Source organism: Coffea arabica, chromosome 4c (assembly GCF_036785885.1).
Source record: "Coffea arabica cultivar ET-39 chromosome 4c, Coffea Arabica ET-39 HiFi, whole genome shotgun sequence".
Classification (NCBI taxonomy): domain Eukaryota; kingdom Viridiplantae; phylum Streptophyta; class Magnoliopsida; order Gentianales; family Rubiaceae; genus Coffea; species Coffea arabica.
Window position 1 is genome coordinate 3,952,791 of NC_092316.1, and position 23,269 is coordinate 3,976,059.

Here is a 23,269-nt window from a genome sequence, read left to right on the forward strand (position 1 = left end):
ATTAGAAATATAAAAAGGTGAGTTGAAAAATGTGTATTATTTGGGATACGTTCTCATGTATCAGATGAGTTGTTGCACCAGCTGATTGCAGATTAATAATTAATAATGCTACTGTAATTAATGAATGAATAAGTTGGCACTTCTTCTACAGATTTGATTTTGATGGGAGCAGAAGCGAAAGTTAAGGAGGATAATTAATCAGAGGTAAGGTAAGGAATTAGTGTATGAATAAACAACAAATAAATAGTATCTGACGTCCCACATTCTCATCGTGGATGCCATGCCATGGGGGTAGTGGTAGGGACCATTTAGGCCGGTAAGGGTAGATTAATGATTAAGATTTGTGTGGTCAGCGATGGAAGCCTCGTCCGGGGCAGTGGGTTGGCTTTTACCTATCAGATTTTTCTCGGGACGTTTTCATTATTGACTCTCGAGGCCCCAAAAACAAAGCAAAAAAGTTGCACAGCGATTTTTTAGCTCTCGAAGCCTTGCAAAGTGGGACATTTGTAAATGTCCCCACTACAAAAGCTGAGTAGAAAAAACGACCCAATTAGTGGGAAACTCAACAGAGAGGTTTTGTTTTGGTGAATCTGAAAACAACACCTGGTCCTGCGCCTGCGCCTGCCGTATTAGCTGCTGCTGCTGCTGCACTATGGTCGATCATCAGTAGTATCTTGTTCCTGATTCGTGAAGGATGATGACATAGTTTGAAATTTTAAAGTGCAACGCTCGCTGTCAATTAGTACAAGTTTATGGAAGCCCAGAGCTGTTGAGCTACTAGTACTAGCTATGAAATTCAGTTAGAGAAAGACAAAAAAGAAACACAGTCAACAATATGATAATGTAATCGAGAATATAAAAAAATATGTTTACAGAATTGTAAATAAAATATTTTTTAGTGGCTCGACCAGATTAAAAGCTAGCCATTATAAGAAAGAAGGGAGCAACAAAAGAGAAGAAATACTACTCTGTACCAGTAATTCATATCCATAGTGGTGAAAGTTTTTCGGGAAAAAAAAAAAATCTGTAAAGCCGAAGTAACAAAATTGATGCAATAACTGCAGGGGAGTGATGATTGGGATGGTATGATCATCTTCAAATGCACGCTAGCTACATTGACGTCTCTTTGCCAAAAAAAAAAAAGTGAAACCACCCGCTCTTGGTCCGGTGGCCATCATCAAACCCTTTAAGGCTTTGGTGAATCTTAACTTCCATTAAATTATCACTCTCGTGGGTCTACGTTAAATTTGTAGACTGATGCATAGTACATTCGTATGATCCGATGGTGATTCTATCCCCATCGATTCGTTGTAGGCTCAATTGAGTCTCTTCATAATTAGAGTAGGAGTAGGGATGACAATTGATAAAAAAAAAAAATCCAAAAAAAGTGAAGAGTGGAGGCCCCACTTTTGCCATGAGCAGTCGCCATGAATGATTGCATTATTGATTTGTTTGAGATGAAGACTGCTCATGGCAATTGGCAAACGGTTCCATATACCAAAGGAGATGAATCTGTATCTTTCCTCTCTATCAATTTCCCTTACACTTTGCTTTCAACGCATTCATATATATATATATATATATATATATATATATATATATATATACCTACCTACCTCTTTCTTTCTTTCTTTCTTTCTTTCTTTCTTCTGTCTTTCTCTCTTTCTTTAAAAAAAAAAAAAAAAAGCTACTCCGCATAACATCCAGTGATTGATGAATTATTTTATACTAGTAGTAGTAGTATTCTTTTGCTTTTCTTGTGGCCCAATTAAAAAAAAATAAAGAAATAAAAGAAAAGAGATCTTTTTTTTTTTGTGCCTTAGTCTCGAGAGACAGATAGAGAAAAGATCAAACTGCTTTTGTTGGACATGGTGTAATTGTACATTTGTACTTCAAGTCTATACAGTTCAATATTTTTCTTCCTGGAATCCATCGATCTCGTGCTCGAAAGAGATCAATCTTTCCTCTCTCTTTTTTTTCCCCCTTTGTCCCTACATTGAATTATGAACCACATATTTGTGCATTTTGCATGAGACAAACATATTTATTTATGCCAAGCTTTCTTCAGATCAAATTACTATAAAAATGAGCTTAATTGAGCAAATGATAGTTTAGTGGAAGTGAAATTACCATACTATGGAAGGGTGGGTGAAGATTTTCATTTTTTTTTTTTTTGGTTCTTAAGATAGATAATTAAATACAAATTGTCGACTGAATAAAAATACTTAATGAGGCTACCGAATGAAGCCCAGCTTCGTAAGGAATTCCAGGCTACTCATCACAGGCAATTTAGAGAAATATCCGAAGTAGGCCCAATAGCTTCGGGGCTGGAACTTTCCTCAAGGTAGGCCGGGCCTGGACTTCATGGAGATGGAGGATAAATCAGTAAATTCAGCGTGCAACTAGGGTTTTGGGGCTCTCGTATAAGAGAGCAAAAGTTTCAGTCGTCGTCTCCGTTTTCACTCTCACGACTCTCAGCTGCGGCCTCGGCTTTCTGTCTCTCAACTTCCTTCATCCCTGGTCAGTTGCCAACCTTCTCCCTTTAGCTTCCCCATTTCATTCATTTTTTTCTGTATATAAGATTTGCAAATGTGTTAAAAGTTAGAGCCGTTTAGCTCTTAAGTATGAACTTTTAAATTGGTTAGATGGATGCTTGTTAATCAATTGGGTTTTTTTTTGAAATTTTTTTAATGTTTTGGGTTACTGAGTTTATTTTGGAATTCGGTGGATACTAACTTGTGGAGAAGGGCTATTTTGCTGGACTAGAAGAAGCATGAGATGAGGAAATTGCATATTGTGAAATTTATCCGTTTAGATTTTGCTTTTCAAGTTGTAATCAAAGGCTAGATTAGTTGAACATTGTTGAATTGGAACTTTAACTTTTTTTTCAAAAAAAAATTTGGCACGCTTTTGCTGAAATGAGCTTAAAAAAATGAAAGAAACCCAAAATAAGTGCTACAATTAGTTGTTTTTGTCCCATGAAGAGGATGCTCTGTACTTGTCTTCTGTGTTTTGGATAGTAGAAACGCTCCTTTTCTTTTACATAGGCGTTCATGAGAGCGTGATTTATTATGTTTTTAATTACCACTCTGTATATATTAGAAGCATTAAGTGATGCATAGTAATTCTTTTGATGTTTGGATCAGTTTTCCTGTGTGCAGGTTTTATGCTACATCTTACCTTTCCTTCACATTCTGTTTTGGCAGGTTTTAGTCGTTGTTTAAAAATCGAAGGCAACAATGTCGGGGTATGTGTATATGATTTTTCAGTTTGGCTTTTCTTTATCCTCTGTTCTGCTCATACTTTAATGGGAAATGCTCTGGATTGTCTTCGGTTGGGGTTTTTGATTAAACTTTTTAACTCTTGTTGTTTTCTTTTCTCAATATTTTGGTGGGACTTATCTAAACTATTAATTAGTTCTTCTAAGTGTTTTGTTGCACGTAACCAGTTTGGACTAGTGCTGCCTTTTTTGGTTTTGTCTTGGCACTCGATGATAATTTTACTTTTCAGTAGGGAAATTAGGATACTGATTATGATTTGAAGGACCAGGATCATGATTCTTTGAACTTTGCTTAGATGGTAATATGTCAAGTGGAAACCATAGCTTGTTTCCCCTGCTGGTTAATCATTCATTTTATGCCTTCCTTCTGTTTCTTTTTCTTATTTATCTTTTGCTGGCTCTATGTTTTCCTGCATCTTGTGGTTTGGATGGCTGTGTATCTTTCATTCTTATTTCGGATAAAGAATGCCGTCTTCTTAATTTTCTTTGTTTTGTATCTTTTATGTTGCAGTGAAGAGCAGCCTGTTGCTGTAGAGACTCCTGCTCCTGCTCTTGGGGAGCCCATGGACATCATGACTGCTTTGCAGTTGGTCTTGAGAAAATCATTGGCTCATGGTGGCCTTGCTAGAGGCCTTCATGAAGGTGCAAAAGTGATTGAGAAGCATGCTGCTCAGCTCTGTGTATTGGCTGAGGACTGCAACCAGCCAGACTATGTTAAACTAGTCAAAGCACTTTGTGCAGATCACAATGTGAACTTGATTTCTGTTCCTAGTGCCAAGACTCTTGGTGAATGGGCTGGTGTAAGTAAATATATGCTGTTGGATTTTGAGGATTATGCTTTTTGTTTCTTGATTTTCCTTCCCACCCCACAACTCTTCCTGAATATAAACTTGTGTATCCTATAGCTTTAGTTCTTTAAGATCTTGAAATATTTAAAGCTACATGCACATACAAAGAGCACTCGCAGGCACATTCTCTTGGTGGAACAAAAAAGCATGGTTAGCAAAGTAGGCTTGGCTGTTTGTTTCGGCTTTTTATACATATTTATGGTCAAAACATGCTGGAAACATTATATTTGAACATTTGAGGACTGATCAGTTAGAAAGGTAGTATTGAGGCATTGGACACTTTGTGATGGATTTGTTCCTTTTATGTGGAAAGAGGAAAATTTGTTTTTTGTACTTGTGATGTGTCTTAAACTTGTCTTTTACTTTTATCGTGTGAGATATGGTGCTGTAGTTTCACTTGTTTTTCCCCTCTGTATACAGTTGTGCAAGATCGACTCCGAAGGGAAGGCAAGGAAGGTTGTGGGTTGCTCCTGCGTCGTTGTAAAGGTAAAGAACGAGCCTAATGTTTTTTTGGTGTTTGCTGTGAAGATACGATGCTTAATATGAGCCCCAACATTTTCCTTTGCTTTCAGGATTACGGAGAGGAAACGGAGGGTCTGCACATTGTTCAAGAATATGTGAAATCTCACTGAAAAAACTGGACGTTGTCTGGGATTTTTTCCAAACAGAAAACCTAGTTTCAGTTTGTTGTTCAAGATCTTCTCTTAGAAAAGTTTTGTTATTCAATGAGAACCAAACTACCTTTATGGAGCTTAATAGATTTTGATAATTGAGATGCCAAGAGTTGCTTCTTATGTATGTTTCACATTGCTACAGATTGTGGCTCTTTATTAGTGCAGCTTGTTTTTAATCATCATGGTCTTTAATACGTGTGGGGAAGAATTTGACAAGAAGTCTTCCGACTTAGGCTAGCAGTTGATTATCTATCCTTAGTTCTCGTGGTGATGATGTCTTTGGTTGAATGGTGGGTGTTAATTGCTTTCAGTAACGAAGTAATAATGCTTAATATGATCGGTTGTTGGTAGTGCCTTGTAGAAGTTTTAGCGCTGAAGAAGCAAGTCTCTAAGGTGCGGAAGATGAAAATTTAGGCGTTAAGATTTTTTTTTTTTTAAATTAAGAGAAAGTGTACTTGTGCTTCGTTGGAATTACAGCGAACTGCACTCAGTGCTTCATGCTGCCAAGCCTCCGTATGTTACTTCTTTTTCACCGAAATGCGTATATCACTTCAGAATTTCTATGATTCAAAGCAATGAATAAGAGAAGGAAGGAATAATATGCAGAACCCGTGGGTTAGACATCTTAATGAAACTTCCTTTTTCGCCGTAAGAGGATAAGATCATATGGCCGGCTCCCCATAGTGTGATAAACATGTAGCCAGTTAAGCATCATCAGTCGATGGCAATTTATACGCGCAACTGAATACCATAAGCGGGTTATTATAGGCAACACAAAATAAAATGGATCCACCCAAAAGGAAAATACACACACATATATATGTGTGTGTGTGTATATGTATGTATGTATATGCAGAGAGTGATTAATTGTTCAGGAAGGTCTCAAGAGTCAAGACCATCACCCCGAAACAAAATACAACTTCAACCAAGTTTACATGGAAGAAGACAATCTTCTTGTTCTTGTGCATCATCATCATTGATGTTGTATATTCCAGATTCCGACCTCTGTAGTTGCTAGTCGGACCTGAATTCTGCATCTGAAATCAGCAACTTCGATGACCAGGGCTAACTAATCAATGCAAGGATATGTCACGGTTCTTGAGGGTACTCACCGGGTTCGGAAGTTCGTATTTCACACCTAACTAGTTCAAAGAGAATTTATTTGTTGCATTATTTGTATGTTCAAGATTAAACCGTGTATAGAAAGACTTTGGTTCCGTTTGATAAAACTAAATCTGAATTCTGAAAACTGAATACTGAAACAATTAATTTGCTGAATTTTAAGCACTGAAAAGAAATATATGATGTTAAACCTATTTATACTGTTTGATAAATATTTATAACTGAATGGTTAATAAGTTAAATTTGACACTTTTGCCCTTATATCTTTTCATCTAAAAAAGAAATAGAACATATGATTTTTTTTTTTTTTTTTGTCAAAAGGTCGGTAACTTCTATTACTGTACGTAAACTTTACATGTAAGATGGGCAACTGCCCTCAATATCTGCTTGCACCAGTGCAGGCAGCCAATCTGGGAAGATATCCTTCCATTCAGTTAGTGTTTTTGAGCTAATTGCCAATTTGGCAAGTCTATGGCTAACAAAGTTGTTTACTCTTCGAGTGAAGGTAAAACAACATTCATAAAAATTTGTTCTAAGTTCCCTGATGTCATCTAATACTACTGAGCCTATCTCATACAACTGCTCCTTGTTAATTTCCTCCACCATCTGTAGGCAATCCGATTCAAACACCACCTTCTTCCAACCCTGCTGTTTTGCCAGCAACATGGCTGCTCGTAATGCCATTGACTCTTCCAGTTTTGGATTAGAACAGCTACGGTTTGGTATTGCCCAAGCTTTCAGAACTTTTCCTTGCCAATCCCTTGCAACCACTCCCCACCCCGCCAGGCCTTCCTTCTGCTGTAATGCAGCATCTGTGTTTATCTTGACCCAACCCTCCTGAGGAAACCTCCAGAACATATGATTTAATTAGCTAAAAATGTTGGTATGAAAATGACAATATTTATTTTTAAATCAAATTAATATAAAAGATAAATTATATTATATGAGGAGCATGGAAAAGAAGTGAAAGTCAATCAAAAGGGAGAAAAGAGAAATAAAAAATCATTATATAGAGAATATTATATTGTTTAATTATATAAGAATTTTGAACATAATTAATAAACAAGGGTAGATTTCATAGATAAGATAAGATAGTCGAAATAATTCTATCGATTCTTATCAGAGTTAAACATTCAGTTAGGATTCTTGTGCTGAAAAATATACACACAAGTTCAACACTACTTGACAAATTCGGCAAATGAATTTTCATCTATCAAACACTCAAAACATCTGAATGTCTGAAAAAGTTCAAATTCAGCACTTTTTTATGTTATCAAACAGATCCTTTGACATGTAGTGAACATTTGAATACTTGCAGATTATGAAGTTCTAGGAGTTCATTGTTTTTTATTTGAATGGCTGAAGGAACAAAATTCAAATTTTCTACTCCAACCAGTAACATTTCCGTTGGCCGAGGGAGCTTGGGTAGTTTTCCAAAACTCAATTAACTTATACCACAGTAGATTTTAGCTTTCACCAGAAGCAATTCTTACGCGCATTAATCATGTTAGCTTTCTGTAAGCAATTAATGTACTGCATACAAGCCAGAAGCATCAAACTGAAAACCTTTGGGCCCGTTCGCTAATTAGAAATGCTTTGGGATCAAACGCACGAGTGCGGAAGGGGACCCTTAAGTAGTAACCAAGATTACAAGCGCACATCTGTGCGTGTAATGCGCTTAAAGAGTTCAATAATGCAAGATTAAATGGTAGAGAGAACTCAAAAAGAGCACAGAATCATGATTTGATTCTTATCTACAGCAAACTTGACACCACCGGAAATTTGAAAGGACGATAAATTCCTAGAGTTCCACATGATTGTTAATAGTGCATTACTCTATGTATTGGTTCAAAATCTTAAAGACTTGCAGGAAAACGGGCCCTCTGATACAACTACAATTCTGAACCTCACTTGGAACAAAAACAGCAAATGAAGAGACATTTAAATGACATGTAAACGGAGCAAGTTAAAAAAGGTTTTGGCAGGGAGGTGAAGACGCAAGAATTCAGAAAAACTAAGGCATATTAGTGTCAAAGAACTCTAAAATCATGACGATGCATGCTTGCTTTCAGCTACTGGGAGGTACACACCCTCTGCCGCCAACCAAACATTATCAGGGCGCTTCTCCCGAACACCACAAACCTGCAGAATAGGCAAAGAAGCTGTCAAGGAAGGGCAGATTAAGAGAGAAAGGGCATTTAGCCTTTGGAGTTTTCCGGATGCAAGAAACAAGACACAAATCATCCCTGTAAAGAGCTAAGTTTGCAATATATGTAGCTCTCACCTCCTGCTGGCCCCCTGCTATGCGGGTGTATTTCTTATCATGACTGTGGAGGTATCCACCTGTATCTACATGGCGAAGCCTCACCCGCTGATCTTGCCTCCAGGTTTTTCCGCTTCCCTCAATTTCAAGCCTACAGATACAGCATGATGACTAAATATCAATAATTCTCAAAAAAAGACATAATAGAAAATCTAAGGAGCTCAAGTATCACCTCCAAAAGTCTCCGGTGTCAGAATCACCATCACTGCCAAAACAACTGACCTGCAAAGTTTATTTAACAGATTACTTACAGCCTTTAGTGTCAACACACTAAGTCCAAAATGGAGCTGATTCTAAAGCACAAAATACTTCTCCATCTGTGATAAGACACATTAAATTGGTACAACTTTAAGCACGCTCCCTGTACATTTAAGTTGATCCATCAGACTCAAAATAAATGATTAAATTGAAGCCTGAAAGTAATAAACAAGAAAACTTGTAGTCATGTCAAACTACTCTTCAAGTTCATTCTTTTGCTACTACAATTTTCCTGTTTTGCTTGGAATTCACTCCCATGCTTTTACAAGTGATAAAGTTAATGTAAAAGCATTCCTTGTTATCTGCAAGGCAGTATGACTACCCAATTGAAAAGAACAGGAACCTCAAGGGAAAGATTAGAGCAAACACAGACAGAGGAACTTAAAACACTGTGTGTCTTTTTCCTTTTGGGAATTGGGGTAAGGATGCGAGCTTTACTACAAGCAGAGTGGTTCTTCCTCTTTAGTGTTGTCCGTTTGTAGCAAGTGCAGGGTGATTCCAGGTAGGTCCAAAAGGATGCCTTTTTAATCAAGTGCCGGTTATGTAAAATATGAGTGAATTAAGACCAATGGAACTAGAGTTTAGGAACTTTCTTGCACAAGATAAACTGGAGGTTTCTTGAAAAGACTCCTATGACTTTAATTCAGGGACACATCTGTATTTGACATGTGAATGAGAGATTGCGATACTAACACGATCAGCTGCACATTCTACAAGTTCATAAACAGCTCGAGCTACACAAGTCAGTCTTACAACATTAACAAAGCCAAGGACACACCACTACTTTATACGTCAAAAAGAACCATTAAACATCATGTTCAACTTGGACGAGAGAAGCTACAGAGAAAAAGTAGGTGACTAACCTCCATATTGCCAGAGATGGGGGATGCATGCAAGTGGCTATGTAACCATTTTCTGGTCCTCATGTGTTGCAGCCTGATGATGGTATCACCTTTGATTGTATCCCCTTGTTGGGCATTGGTATCTGGTACAGGTCTAACAATCTACAAGCCAAGTTTAATTATGTTAACCTTTACCTAACCTTAGAAAATTATGTTGACCTAGAAAAAATAGATACTAGAAAAAGAAACATACCCAATAGCTGTTTGAGTCATCAACGTTGGGAAAACCAGTGACGGACTGCTGCCCACTACCAGAGCCATATGGTACATCATGCGAATGCAGCCTAAACTTTGTTCTCTCATGCATCAACTTGATCACTGACCCATAAGTAATCTACCAATATCACAGATGCCGAACAAAATAAGAATGACTTAGCACAAAGCCCCATTTATACAACTATTAGAACTCAAAGCATCATACACCCATTTTTAATTTTCGCCACACAATAGAAACCTCAAACTATGAAACAGGAAAAAAAAATCATATTTAATTCATAAATCAGCTCTTTAAAAAATCCAAATTGCAATTTTTAACTGAGACCCAGCTAGATTTTCAACAAAGATTATTGAGGCATTTCATCAAACATGTCGAAGGCTATTACTAATTCTACACAAACAACTCCATTTCCTCTTTCCCAGTCCTCTTTTAGCTTAGAAACCTCTGAAACGCTAGAATTTATAAACATCACATGCATATAATAGCACAAACTTGGTCAAATTTTTGAACCAAAAACAACTATAAATCAACTTTCCGCGTACAGTTTCAACAAATAGGGGGAAAAGCACACACACAAAGATGCACCGCATATCTGTGCAACTACAGGAACGCAAAAATCACGAATTTGGAGTAGTAAGTGGGCTTTCGGTTTACCTGGACGCCTTCGGAAGCGGCAGAGACAGGGGAAGAGGTGAAATCGGAGTCAAGGGTAAGAAAAAGGAAAATGGCGAGACCGAAAAACGAGATTGCCATTAGTAAAAGTAAGCCAATGAACCAGGTAGTTTGCCAAAAAGGCAAATTGAGATCGGACTTGGAAGACGATTCTCGATAAACTATTCGAGTCGGGGGGGAAATTTGTTGAGCCGAATTCGAAGAAGAAGAAGATGATGACCCGGAAGTGGGTTTCCTTCGAGAGAGATTTTGTTGCTGATGCTGCTGTTGGCTGCCTGAGGGAGCCACGGTTGAAGCTTAATGGAAATCGGAGCTCCAATCACAGGCTCCGATGCTTGGAAGATCCTAATGATGAAGATGAAGGCGGGGCTAATCGTAACCGGAATCGTTTTTTGTTTTTGTTTTATTTTGATTTGATTTTTGTTTTTTGTTTTCACAGTTCTTTGCCTCCTGAGCTGATGATAAATTTCCAGTGAGTCATCATGGCGAATTCCTATTCGCCAAGTGGAGATTCAGTGACGTGGCTCAATACAATTGGATGACCAGTTGTCACCTGACGTGTCCCTGGCTTCGCGCTACTGTGGACTTTTTTTTTTCTTCTTTCTGCTGCTTTTAATAATATCCTTAATCAGCGATGCATTAGAAATTTCCAAAAGAAAACTTTCAAATTAGGAATTAAAAAGAAAAGGTTTTCCAAAAGAAAAATAATTCAACTGTAGATAAAAAAAAAGAAAAAAAAGAGACTAAGCTCGAACCTTGATTTTCTAAGGGTGCATAGTATAGCTCATGAGCAATAGCAAAATTTTACTTATATTGTTCAAATTCATTTCCCCATGCTATTCGTAATAATTTTTGGGTCTCCAGTAGCAATGCTGCATATTATAGTGCTCACTGAAGTTTAACAAATTAGCCAAAAAAAAATTTTTAATAATTAAAAAAAAAATCACAAAGAATGGAAAAGGACCAAAATTCACAAGAATGCTCCTTGATGCCAAAAGTTCAATCAATCACAAACTAAACCCCGATAGATAAGTAGGCCATTTAACAGCACATCCAAGGATCATGCACAATGCTCGTCTATAATCTTCCAGGCTTTGATATCAAGATTACTGTTGCTGGCTGCCCCCCGCACCAAAACTGCACGGCCAGTTAGTTACAATAGAACTTATTTGCATAGAACTGCAATAGATACATGGAAAGCAAACCAATTAGTAGGTTTATTGGCAAGGAGCTAGCAGAAGAATCAAGCTGGTCTAATGCCCAAATTGACGTCTTCTTGCAGATTTTTTTTCCCCCGCGTATTGTAATTGATGGAAAGTTGAAAGTCTAGTCCCTGCTTTATGCTCCTGGCACGGTGGACCTCTACTTGCTCTAACAAACCGTTCCAAGCACAGTTGTAAAATCAGAGAACATCCGAACTCCTAGTAGCCGTCTCTTTAATTTCTCCGGTTGCTGTTACTGTGAAGCTGTGGGCATTCTTGAAACTGTTGCAAAGTTCAGCTGCTTCATTATCTTGTTGGACCCAGGCTTCGATGCACCAGTAGTCACTGAAATCTTAATTTGAACTCCTTTTGAGTACCATTAAGTGAGTCTAATATGCTACCACTCGCATGCCGGATTCACCAACGTGGAGGAAATTTTGACCTGGCTTAATTACAGATGAAAGAGATGGCTTCTAAAGCCCCTTCTAGCCTGGAACGAGAAAGGGAAATGATGTAATGACACTCCTCACTCCATATATATAGATGGCGCGCGCAATGTTTCATTTTCTTGTCATTCTTGTTCCATCTTCACTCCTTGCCGCAGATTACTTCACCGGTTTCCTCTTGGTTAGCAGCAGGAGATCATTTAACAAGAATGTCCTTTGCTGGCTACTGTGCTACAGCCAAAAGGAACACGAAAACAAGGTTTGTACATAGGTGTGAGAGTGTGGCTATGGATTTTTCTAGTACGCAAGGCTTCTACGAAATGTTAGTTGATTAGATTAATTATCAATTCTCGTCCAAAGAATTCCAATTAATTAATTGATGAAGCTTATGCCTTGGAATTGTTGCTTTGACATGCTTTGGAAGAACAATTGCACCTAGCAACCAGTATACTTTCGTTATGTATGTATGGTAAAGCTTAACTGCAATTATAATCTTTGAAGGAGCTCCCAAATTGGTCTTGGCGGATGGATTTCAAATTGAAGTCCCCTTTTCTTCATTTGTCCTAGCTTTTGTCCCGGTGCTTTGAGCTCCACCTGTAAACTATACTACTACAAATTTGTTTTGAATTTTAATGAGATTCACAAACTCAATATTTCAGAAGCTGTAAATTAGGTACAACATGCTCATAATCTAAGGCATGCCTGTTGGTAAATGAAATCGTAGCAGGAATTAATCGAACTCCACGAACTTCAAGTTCAGAGAGGCTAAGCGTTGAAGCAAGTCTGGAAGAAGTTAACAGGTATATACGATTTTCACATAGAAATTCAGTGAAATATGCGTAATGCTCTGGCGAAACAAGCAAGCATAAGAAGTGCCATCCATTCGCTCATGTTTCTATGGCTCCTGCAAAACATGACAGTTAAAACAGTTACTGGCATGTTGAAGTGAAATCCAAACGTGATTATTGAGTCACTAAAAGAAGTTTAGGTTTTGGTGACTTATAAGATCACTACAAGCGACAAAAACTTCAACTGGTTTGTTATTTAGAGAAAAGCAGATATAATTTTGTTACTTGCTGTACCCAAAAATTCATACTTCACTTCTGTTGTAATCCTGTCTTGCTCATCGTGTTTGTGGATGATGGAGATATGCATCGCATCGACTTCCTTAATGTTGCTTTCCTTCATTTTGTCCACAATTTGAGGTGTACATGTATGAAAAAGATCATCTTCCTGTAACTTCACATTAAAATTTGAAGGTGTACAGGAAGATAATCAGTGTGGAATGTCCCATTTGGATTGTTATTTTCTGAATCTTTTATATATATATAAAAATATATACACTGCAACGATTTGATGTATGTAATGTAAAACAGTGATTAAGAAATATGGTAAAAAAAAAAAAGTAAAAATTTTTGTTTGAAAATCTCCTATCCAAACAAACTTATAATAGTGCTTTGAGCAAGTGAGAATTCTTGTAGTGGTTCTGCATGGGCCACTCTAAATTCGTCTTGCTGCATTACCTAATTTTGATTTCGTGATCGCTAGTTTGATTTTGTTTGGAGCAAGTGAAAAATGATGTTTGGAATTGAAGATTTTCAGAGTTCTTGAATTGACAACATCTTCTTTCTTTGCATTCTAGAAAAAGGCAAACCAACCCCCAAAAAAGAAGGGGAAGAACGAAAGGGGGGAAACCAAGTGAAAGGTAGTCTACTGACTTTCCACAATTTTATTGCTGGCTGTCTACAACTGAAAGCATATTATCCCGGAATCAGGTAGTTTAGATTTCTACGCATATGCCTTTAAGGTGTTCTTTAGGTAGACACAAGAAAAAATCAGCCGAGGATTGACATGTATCGTAAACAAAGCGTTTATCTTTGATGTTGTCTTCTTTCTCCATTCTCTTTTCTAAAGGATGCGGAATCTATTCTGTCATTAAATTCTTTAGAACAGCCAGAAATGCTCGAACGAACGCAAATTAAGCTCCCTGGATAGATAGCTAAGGCGGGTGGATTTATTAGTGCATGAAAATTGGATTTGCCATTTTTCTACTACGTTAACCAGAAGCGACTTTAATTTACTTGTTTACGTTTACGTAGATTAAGGTATATTTATGCTGCTTCATGGACAGAAGGATGAGGAAACAGGGAGGAGAGGAGAAAAGAAAACAAGGAAAGTTAAGGAAAAAAAAAAAAAGAAATTAAAAGAAACAGAGAGAGGGAAAGAAACCCTCTAAAAATTTAATTATAAGTCAAATATTGAGAACTAAACTGTAGTTCGTACAAATTTTGTTGGTTAGTTTGCCTCTCTGACCAACAACGTTAATTGTCAAAAGAAAACAAAAAAAAGAGCTAATAAATACTGGGAGTTTGTTAAATTCAGGATTCAGAACACGACCAAAGTCAATGTGGGGAAGGAGAGCTTTAGGTGTAGGTGTAACTACAAAGAGAGAATTCCCTGAACATGGTTGAAATTTTCTAGCTAAGGTTGTTGCACTTAGATTATGCATTCAATTTTTTTTCTGGAAGACCGGAACTAACTTGAGATGACAAGTCCGTGTAAATACATAATTAAATTTGTTTCGCTCAAGAATACGCTAAAAAAAAAAAAAGAACCGGTGAATAATTAGTTTTAAACCAGAACACAGGATTCCTAGGCTATTGAATGTGAAAGCCAAATTTTGCACCAACTTCCAACTAAAACTCTCTAGCCTTTGCTGTCTGATTGTCACGATACAGTTGAAATTGAAATGTCAGAAACAGGCGATTGGTGTTCGTCAAAGAAGGTAGCAACTACAAAAAAAAATTTTTTTTTTCTCTTTTCCCGTTTCTTTTGCCCTTCTTTTCTTAACCAGTAATCTTACATTAAGAAAATATCAGCGTTTGTCCAAGTGATTCGGTTCGAGTTTGGTCCAGGTGCTATGGATAACTTCTTGACTAGTCCCGGAGGGGGTTGTTGTAAGCGTTTGTTTCGTCTGATGTTCTTCCATTGACTTGAGAAGCCGGTTAAGAGGTCATCGATTTTTTCAGGACTAAGTCATTCACAGCTATGAAAGAAATGCCAGTTGCAGACTTATTATGTCGAATGAACACAGAGTTGGCGAAGTATGCATTTGGAAAGGAGTGAACCGGTCACGCGGTTTGAATTTTTTTTCTCTTGCTGCCGAAGTAATAAGAAATAGAAGGAACACATTAACAGTGGGAAGATAAAAGTTGGGACCGTTTGACTCTCAAGTAGAGTTCACATATGGGTAGTATTGTAGTATTAGAATCATTAAATTCCACTGCGAGTACGAGTCTTAATGATTCTGTCTTACTTGTTTGGCTTAGAACCGGGATAGATTTCATTCAGTCAATGAACTAATCGATTTGAGATTCAAATAGTAAGCGTGGAATGATAAGGGCAAAACTAGCACTTTCATTGCCATTGCAGGATGCCAAACAATAGGTACAGGTGTTATTAATTTTGACACCCATTTCTTACGATTGATTATTCATAACTGTTTACCAAACCCCCCCCCCCCTACCTAAATCGAGCATCCACTAGACTTAAACCCCATGATTGATTAATGTGCCAGGATTCAAACTTCTGATTCCATACACATACAGGATGAGAACTAATACGCTACTATTAGCCAATGGTCGGACAGTGTTATCCACGTTAGGAAAGGTGTTTAATGCAAACCCTATGCAAGTAGAAACGTTTTGTACCATTAATTTTTATTTGTGTGCATAACCAAAAAATGATGGGCTTGGCTTGCTTTGCCTAATTGGTTCTAGAATTTCTCTGCCCTCAACTGTTGTAACTCGTAACCTGGCTGGATATTTGATATTCTTTGTCATTTCTATTATTACAAAAGAGTAAATCTTATATACACTGACAGTGTATACATTATCACCGTTGAATTCATGATATGTATGTAAAAATTAAATTTCAAATTCAAATTTTGCATAGTTATCATTCATCCGACGCTGCCGGTGTAAACACTTTCAGTGTAGAAAGATTAATCCATTGCAAAAGAGTAAATCTTATATACACTGACAGTGTATACACTATTACCGTTGGATTCATGACATGTGTGCAAAAGTTGAATTTCAAATTCAAATTTTGCATAGTTGTCATGAATCCAACGGTGATAATATATATATTGTCAGTATATATAAGATTTACTCTTTTGTAATAATAGAAATGACAGAGAATATCAAATATCTAGACTTCTTTTATCAAGTTTTTTGGTAAGGCCTTCTTGTACTTGTATACACTGTCAGTGTACATAAAATTTATTCTTTTGTGTGCATAACCAAAAAATGATGGGCTTGGCTTGCTTTGCCTAATTGGTTCTAGAATTTCTCTGCCCTCAACTGTTGTAACTCGTAACCTGGCTGGATATTTGATATTCTTTGTCATTTCTATTATTACAAAAGAGTAAATCTTATATACACTGACAGTGTATACATTATCACCGTTGAATTCATGATATGTATGTAAAAATTAAATTTCAAATTCAAATTTTGCATAGTTGTCATTCATCCGACGCTGACGGTGTAAACACTTTCAGTGTAGGATAGATTAATCCATTACAAAAAAGTAAATCTTATATACACTGACAGTGTATATACTATTACCGTTGAATTCATGACATGTGTGTAAAAATTAAATTTCAAATTTAAATTTTGCACAGTTGTTATTCACCCAACGCTAACAGCACTGTCAGTATAGGAAAGATTAATCCATTACAAAAGAATAAATTTTATATATAGATTAATCCATTACAAAAGAATAAATTTTATATACAGTGACAGTGTGTACAATTACAAGAAATCCTTACCAAAAAACTTGATAAAAGAAGGTCGTACAACAAATGACGTCGACTTTCGTCATCCAACCACCTCCGGAATCCCAATATATTTTCCTTAGTTTTGTTACTTATTTAATTAACTCGACCTGTATATATATATATCCAGAAAATCACCAGCAGTTTAATTTAATCTTTTATAACCAACCCACTTGTCCCTCTCAGGCCTCTTCTTTCAGGAATTTCCGTTTATCTAATATCTATCATCATTTTCCTTTTATATTACTATTTCTAACTTTTTTCTTTACTCGAGTGTGGTAGGTGAGCCAGTGAACGTTATTTTCGCACTATAAATTCCACTTGAATCACAGCCTTTTTCTGTACTTTGGGTCTCTCCTTTGCCTTTCATTGCAGAAGAAATTTCGTTCTCGCGCGCAGAAATCTTCTCATTACTTACCAACCTCACGTCCCACCTAAACCAAAAAGAAAAGAAAAACCAGGTCACAAGCATGCCTTCAGTTTCCGGCCAAGTCGTCTGTGTCACTGGCGCCGGTGGATACATCGCTTCCTGGATAGTTAAGCTCCTCCTTGAAAAAGGCTACACTGTTAGAGGAACTGTTAGAAACCCTGGTAAGATCAAATATCATTCCCTCCTCTTCACTTTGTATACTTGCACGTTATGGTTTTCATCTTTTCTGAGACGGGGAAAAATGATTTTTTTTCATGGCTGGTTATTGATCATGTCTTTCCATTACTGGGGGAGGGAATTCTTGAGTGCATGAACATGTCAACAGCCAGTATGGTTATCAAAATGTTAGGTCCACCTATGTTTTTTTTTTTTTTTTCAAATTTTTTGTTTTGTATTAAGTGTAGATGATGCGAAGAATGGTCACTTGCGGGAGCTAGAAGGAGCAAAAGAGAGATTGACACTATGCAGAGCTGACCTTCTTGATTATCAGAGTTTACGTGAAGCCATCAAAGGCTGTGATGGGGTTTTCCACACTGCTTCCCCCGTTACGGATGATCCGGTAAGTTCAAAGTTGTGGATCATGGTATCTTATACTGCATGTCTGTATCTCATCAGGAATCGACTCCTACTGACCAGTCACCAACCACCCTTTGATCTTTTCAATGTTGGTGAGAAAATGAAAGAAAGCGATTGCAATCATCGCTATGGACAGCAATAGCATATTTTTACAAATTTTCTCGCTAGCTAATACTAGTATGCAAGAATAAAACTTTTTTTTTTGGGGGAAAAGCAAGATTACAAACTTTATGGCCCTGAAATAATTGGAAATAATTAGGCTCCGTTCGGATTGCATTTTTCTGGATTTTTTTTAGAAAAATTATTGTAACGATTTGATATATGTGAGGTAAAAAGATGAAAGGAAAATGCGTTCACGAAAAACGTAATAATTTTCTGAGGAAAATCGCAATCCAAACAGGGCCTTAGCATTTCTTAGATTTATAAAAAAAAAAAAAGCAAAATTTAGAATATAATTTTGAGTTGGGTTTGGTGAAGGGCCCTACTTCTTGTTTTTTATTATTAGTATTTTTGAACGTATCTTTTGTTTATCTTTAGTTGGTGGCATGATGCTAAGTAACAGAGCATCTGCCCAGCACCATATATTTCTTTTTTGACATTCACATTATACCGGTAGCCTGTAACTCTCCCTGGATCCCACCTACCCTGGGCAATTTTTATTTATTTATTTATTTATTTATTTTGGGAAGGGGGAGAGGCAAATGCGTATGCATGACGCTAGAGGAAATTCATTAGTACTATAATTTTATTTTTGATGCCTTTAATAATTGTAATAATAATGGTGGAATAAACTCATAAAGGAACAAATGGTGGAGCCAGCGGTGATTGGGACCAAAAATGTGATCAACGCAGCTGCCGAGGCCAAGGTCCGGCGGATGGTTTTCACCTCATCAATTGGTGCGGTTTACATGGACCCCAACAGGGAACCTGAAAAAGTTGTGGACGAGAGTTGTTGGAGTGATCTTGAATTCTGCAAGAATACTAAGGTTTGCTGCAACTCATCTTATCTGCTACATTTATAGCATTAGTCCATTAAATATTAGGAGACAAGAAGAAGAACCCTGCAAGCCATTTATTTTGTTCTTTAACGTGGACTCGAACACTTTATTTAGGTGGAATGTTGAATATACCGCCCAACAAAAGCTTGATGCTTGATCATGCGATGAACAAGTATATAGAAATGTGACATAACTCATTGCACATATCATTTGTGCTTTTCGTGTAGGCGAGCAGCTTCCAAAGTTGCCAACTTAACCTGGCTGCCCTTCCGTTGAATTTTTACTGGGATCTGTCACAATTTTATGAACAGTGATCCCTTTTGGATCTTACGTATAGCTAGAACCAGATTTTGTATTTGTACCTTGCCCTTGTACTTTGCAAAATTGTAACAAGACAGCAAAAAGATGGTAGAAAACTTTTGCCGGTGACAGACACATAGTCCAAACCATTAGTGATGATCCTACAAGGTTGATGCTAATTGATGATGGTACGTGCAGAATTGGTATTGCTACGGGAAAGCTGTGGCAGAAAAAGCAGCATGGGACGAAGCCAAGGAGAAAGGGGTGGATTTGGTGGTGATCAACCCGGTGCTGGTGTTGGGACCATTGTTGCAACCGACCGTGAATGCCAGTATTCTTCATATCCTCAAATACTTGACTGGATCTGCAAAGACTTATGCCAACTCTGTGCAGGCCTACGTGCACGTTAAGGATGTTGCATTGGCACACGTTCTTATCTACGAGACTCCCTCGGCATCTGGGAGATACCTCTGCGCCGAGAGCGTTCTTCATCGTGGTGAAGTGGTTGAAATCTTGGCCAAACTCTTTCCGGAGTACCCAATTCCAACCAAGTAAGTTCACTTGCTCAATCATTCTGATTCCAGTCCATTCATTACTTTTTATGTAAAACCCAGAAAAGCGGAAGTGGTAAATCAAATGTATGCTATAGAAAATTAATGAGCCCACAAATTAATTTGGTGGCCGTTTGACTAATGTTAGGTGAAATGGTTTACACCCAAAAATAAAAAATTTTAAAAAAAATTACTATTTGAAAAATGATGGTGATTTCTTGTTTACTAATATGATTGATATCTTTCTGTTTCCGCAACATTCTTTTTGTAGTCTTTACCCAACTTTATGTCAAAGATTTTGCTTCTCTAGTGATAGGTAATTGTTTCCCTCAAAATGGCAGGTGATTTGGCTTCTCAATTTCACCAAACCAAAAAAGTTTTGACTTTTGGAGAATGGAAATAGTCTTTTCTTTTTTTTTTTTTGGGACGCATGTGTAAGAAGAGGCTTTATTATTATTATTCTTTTTGGGTGTGGGGAGTGGGGGAGATTCATTTATTTGTCATCTCCAATGGTGTTGTAAACGGATTAGGGAGCATAAGTTATGCACAATATATCAGCATAAACTATATTTTAGAGATCAATACAGTACATATAATAATCTTGTGGCTCTTTTATGCATCTAGTTTTCAATACTCTGAATGAAAACCCAAAATAAGCTCATGTTTGGAATTTCTGATAGTTTTTAGTAGGCCTGTCAATCGGGCCTAATGAGCCGGGCTTTGATGAGTTCAAGCTCAGCTCATTTAATTTGAAACATTTTCGGGCTTCGGGCTATGAGTTTCGGGTTCGTAAATGTGAAACTCATACTCAACTCACATAATATTCGGGTTGTGAGCCTTAATCGGGCTTAGCCCAAGCTCACTTATTACTCCTTAATTTTCTTAATATAATTACTATAACTATTAAGTTGTAAAACTAATTTAACATTTACAAGATTATAATATTAAAACTAAACATGAACAAATAATAGTTCTTAAAAAGTATATAAACCAAAAATTTTTTCAACAATATTTATATTTAATCGGTTTAAAATGCATGAAAAATAGTAATAAAACATGCGATCATAAGCCAATGCATCTTTAAAAGTTGAAACTTTTTTTTATAATCTTGTGATTTAAATCCAAATATGCTTGATGATTTTTGTGTTTGTAGACAAAAAAAAAATCAACTAATAATATGCCAATACAAAAATTTACTCAACCAATAAGAAAAATTAGAGATTTAGTTATGCATTACTAATATTGGCTCTCAAGAAAACTCATGAAAGAGTCTTTAGATGTATTTTTGTGTTTTGTAATTTATATATATTTTTAGTATTTAGTAAAAATATATTTGGATATATAATTATACATAATATCAAAATATAAATATTATATATATAGGTAATTAAAGGGCCGGGCCTATATCGGGTTTGAGCCTAATAAGGCCCAAGCTCGGCTCACATTTAATTCGGGCCTAATTTTTAGGCTCAAGCTCAGACCGGCTCACTAAATGATCGGGCTCGTCGGGCTTTCTGTCGGGCCGAACGAGCCGAGCTCGGGCTGGCCCAGCCCCATTGACAGTCCTAGTTTTTAGAATCAGAAAAGCAATCCACTCGCTTTGACAATATTATGTCAAGAACTTCCTCTTTATACAATCAATTTGAATTGATTTTAACTTGAATTGGTACTATAACAAGAATGAGTACACACCAACCCTTTCTTATTCAATTATCTTTTTTCGTTGCTGGTTTGTGGGCTGGAGGAGCTTGGAAGCTCCTTCACGTAAAGTGGTTTAGGTAACCTACTATGACAGGCAAAAGTAAGTTGTATCAAATCATTAGACGAAGGCATAATTGGCAGTCATCCTCCTTGTTAAAAATGATAAAGAAAGAGACCTTACCTACCGCCATGCCAGGACCACGAGTCGTTTGTTATCCGCATACATCTCTACCTACCGGGGCCTTGTGTTTTGTGGCTTGCCACGGTTGAAAACGTATCCCTTTCGATCCATGTCATGTGGTCTAATCCCGTTCTTGTCCAAGAAAATCTAGTTCTGTCTTAATGCTTAGTGGCCCTATTTTGATATCCAAGTGTAGGGAAAGAACAATTTTGCTCCTCGCATGAGATGTATTAATTCTTGTTTCACTTGCGCATGAAAGTTCTGTACAATCTGATGCTAGTTACTACACAAATTTTCTTTTTGAATTGAGTACGCATGTGGGTTTTTTTTTTTTTTTTTTTGTTGTGGTTTGAAGAATACACGTATGGATTTCAAATTTGCATCCACAATAATAGACTAGTATATGCTAATTTCATCTTCTGCTCGTCATTGTTTTGGTCTGATACGTTATTGCCAAGCATGCAGTAACTAGGATGAGATCATAAAATAGAGACGTCTTGAATCTGCTGTACATTTTTTATATCATCTTGATTTGAGATATGTTGACCTATTAGTTTGTGAACTGAGGTCTCATTTCATCGTGCAAACGGCTTGTATGGATGAACAGGTGCTCCGATGAAACAAGACCAAGAGCAAAAGCTTACAAGTTCACAAATCAGAAGCTCAAGGATTTGGGGTTTGAATTCACACCGGTGAAACAGTGCCTATATGAGACGGTTAAAAGTCTTCAGGAGAAGGGCCAGATACCCCTCCCTACTCAGAACGATAAGCCCATTAAAATTCACTACTAGTCTGACTTTATTCTGGTTGCTATTGATATCAAAATGTTAGCTTTTTATCATTAAAGAAGAAGAAGTAGTAGAAGTATAAAGAATGTTTAAGGTTGCAATCCAAATCCGTTGCTTGTGAACCAGAATGTTTAAGGCAGTAGTGTTTGTGCTCCAGATTTCCGTACCCGATGTGAAGTCTTTACTACCTAAGATATATAGTTTGTGGCTTAATTTATAGTATCTACTTTTTACGATTCTTGGTTCTTCCAATCACTCGGACAACTGTTTCTGGCATAAAAAGTCTGGATAGATGATTAAATCTTGCACGTTTTAGCGAGGGGAAAAAGATATGGTAGTATTAAATTAGGAGGACTTGTCCACTGTATGCTACGTGCAAAACAGTCATACGGTCACAGTCATATACTTACAATATCCAGAACGTCTGCTAGTACCAGTTTTATGCGATGCATGATCTGGAAATGATGATGGGCAAAGTCATCCAGGGGCCACCAATGACTTTCTAGTGTGAAAAGTTTCTGAAAAGTGAAAACGATTGTCGATTGTACTAGGGAATAGTGCAAGCCAAGTAGTAGTTTTTCATCTCACATCCGAAGATTGTGTGGCCTTCATCCTGGATTTAAGGTTTATGAGGTACTCGTCCTGTCACCAATTAATTGGATTAGATTGTTTTGTGAGTCGTCCTTAGATTACTTGTTTATCGAATCTTATGCTTAGTCTAAGTAAGTGTGTGTGTGTGTGTTTATTTCTGTATCCGGAAAAAAAAATAGTAGTTTTTCGTGTGTATGGACTATGGACTATGGACTCTGGTCTGAACACTTGTCGGTCATCTAATAAACAGACCAACAACAATCGATACTATATAGGACAGCCAACATACATCACAAGGGTCGTGTTTTTGCCAACCTTGCTAGTGTTTGACAAAATCTCTGAAAATTCTGGTCTTACTAGTTTGACTACACACAC

General features: G+C 37.0%; 4 protein-coding genes across 4 annotated transcripts; 2 read left to right on the top strand and 2 right to left on the bottom strand.

Moving 5' to 3' along the window:
• Positions 1-2,401: 2,401 nt before the first annotated feature.
• Positions 2,402-4,981, top strand: LOC140005144 (small ribosomal subunit protein eS12-like). Its single transcript, XM_072045533.1, has 5 exons — positions 2,402-2,520; positions 3,207-3,247; positions 3,792-4,080; positions 4,549-4,614; positions 4,701-4,981. The coding sequence occupies exons 2-5, from the start codon at positions 3,240-3,242 to the stop codon at positions 4,758-4,760; spliced, it is 423 nt and encodes a 140-aa protein (XP_071901634.1). The 5' UTR covers positions 2,402-2,520; positions 3,207-3,239; the 3' UTR covers positions 4,761-4,981.
• Positions 4,982-6,275: 1,294 nt separating this feature from the next.
• Positions 6,276-6,782, bottom strand: LOC140005032 (uncharacterized). The gene has a single exon (XM_072045101.1). It carries the CDS (start codon positions 6,780-6,782, stop codon positions 6,276-6,278), a length of 507 nt encoding a protein of 168 aa, XP_071901202.1.
• Positions 6,783-7,650: 868 nt separating this feature from the next.
• On the bottom strand, positions 7,651-10,738 carry LOC113740199 (stromal cell-derived factor 2-like protein). Its single transcript, XM_027267728.2, has 6 exons — positions 10,279-10,738; positions 9,601-9,741; positions 9,369-9,509; positions 8,420-8,469; positions 8,209-8,338; positions 7,651-8,066 (listed from the first exon to the last, which is right to left on the bottom strand). The coding sequence occupies exons 1-6, from the start codon at positions 10,375-10,377 to the stop codon at positions 7,971-7,973; spliced, it is 657 nt and encodes a 218-aa protein (XP_027123529.2). The 5' UTR covers positions 10,378-10,738; the 3' UTR covers positions 7,651-7,970.
• A 6,357-nt stretch (positions 10,739-17,095) lies between these two features.
• Positions 17,096-22,539, top strand: LOC140005146 (cinnamoyl-CoA reductase 1). Its single transcript, XM_072045540.1, has 5 exons — positions 17,096-17,369; positions 17,613-17,767; positions 18,585-18,770; positions 19,281-19,633; positions 22,123-22,539. The coding sequence occupies exons 1-5, from the start codon at positions 17,249-17,251 to the stop codon at positions 22,304-22,306; spliced, it is 999 nt and encodes a 332-aa protein (XP_071901641.1). The 5' UTR covers positions 17,096-17,248; the 3' UTR covers positions 22,307-22,539.
• Positions 22,540-23,269: the final 730 nt, after the last annotated feature.

Coding starts and splice junctions, on each gene's coding strand:
- LOC140005144 (XM_072045533.1), top strand. Junction 4,081..4,548: donor CTCTTGGTGAATGGGCTGGT/GTAAGTAAATAT, acceptor CTCTGTATACAG/TTGTGCAAGATCGACTCCGA. Junction 4,615..4,700: donor GCTCCTGCGTCGTTGTAAAG/GTAAAGAACGAG, acceptor CTTTGCTTTCAG/GATTACGGAGAGGAAACGGA.
- LOC140005032 (XM_072045101.1), bottom strand. CDS start 6,782: ATGTTCTGGAGGTTTCCTCAGGAGGGTTGGGTCAAGATAAACACAGAT.
- LOC113740199 (XM_027267728.2), bottom strand. CDS start 10,377: ATGGCAATCTCGTTTTTCGGTCTCGCCATTTTCCTTTTTCTTACCCTT. Junction 8,470..9,368: donor CCATCTCTGGCAATATGGAG/GTTAGTCACCTA, acceptor TAAACTTTGCAG/GTCAGTTGTTTTGGCAGTGA. Junction 8,067..8,208: donor TAGCAGGGGGCCAGCAGGAG/GTGAGAGCTACA, acceptor CCTATTCTGCAG/GTTTGTGGTGTTCGGGAGAA.
- LOC140005146 (XM_072045540.1), top strand. CDS start 17,249: ATGCCTTCAGTTTCCGGCCAAGTCGTCTGTGTCACTGGCGCCGGTGGA. Junction 18,771..19,280: donor AATTCTGCAAGAATACTAAG/GTTTGCTGCAAC, acceptor TGGTACGTGCAG/AATTGGTATTGCTACGGGAA. Junction 19,634..22,122: donor GAGTACCCAATTCCAACCAA/GTAAGTTCACTT, acceptor ATGGATGAACAG/GTGCTCCGATGAAACAAGAC.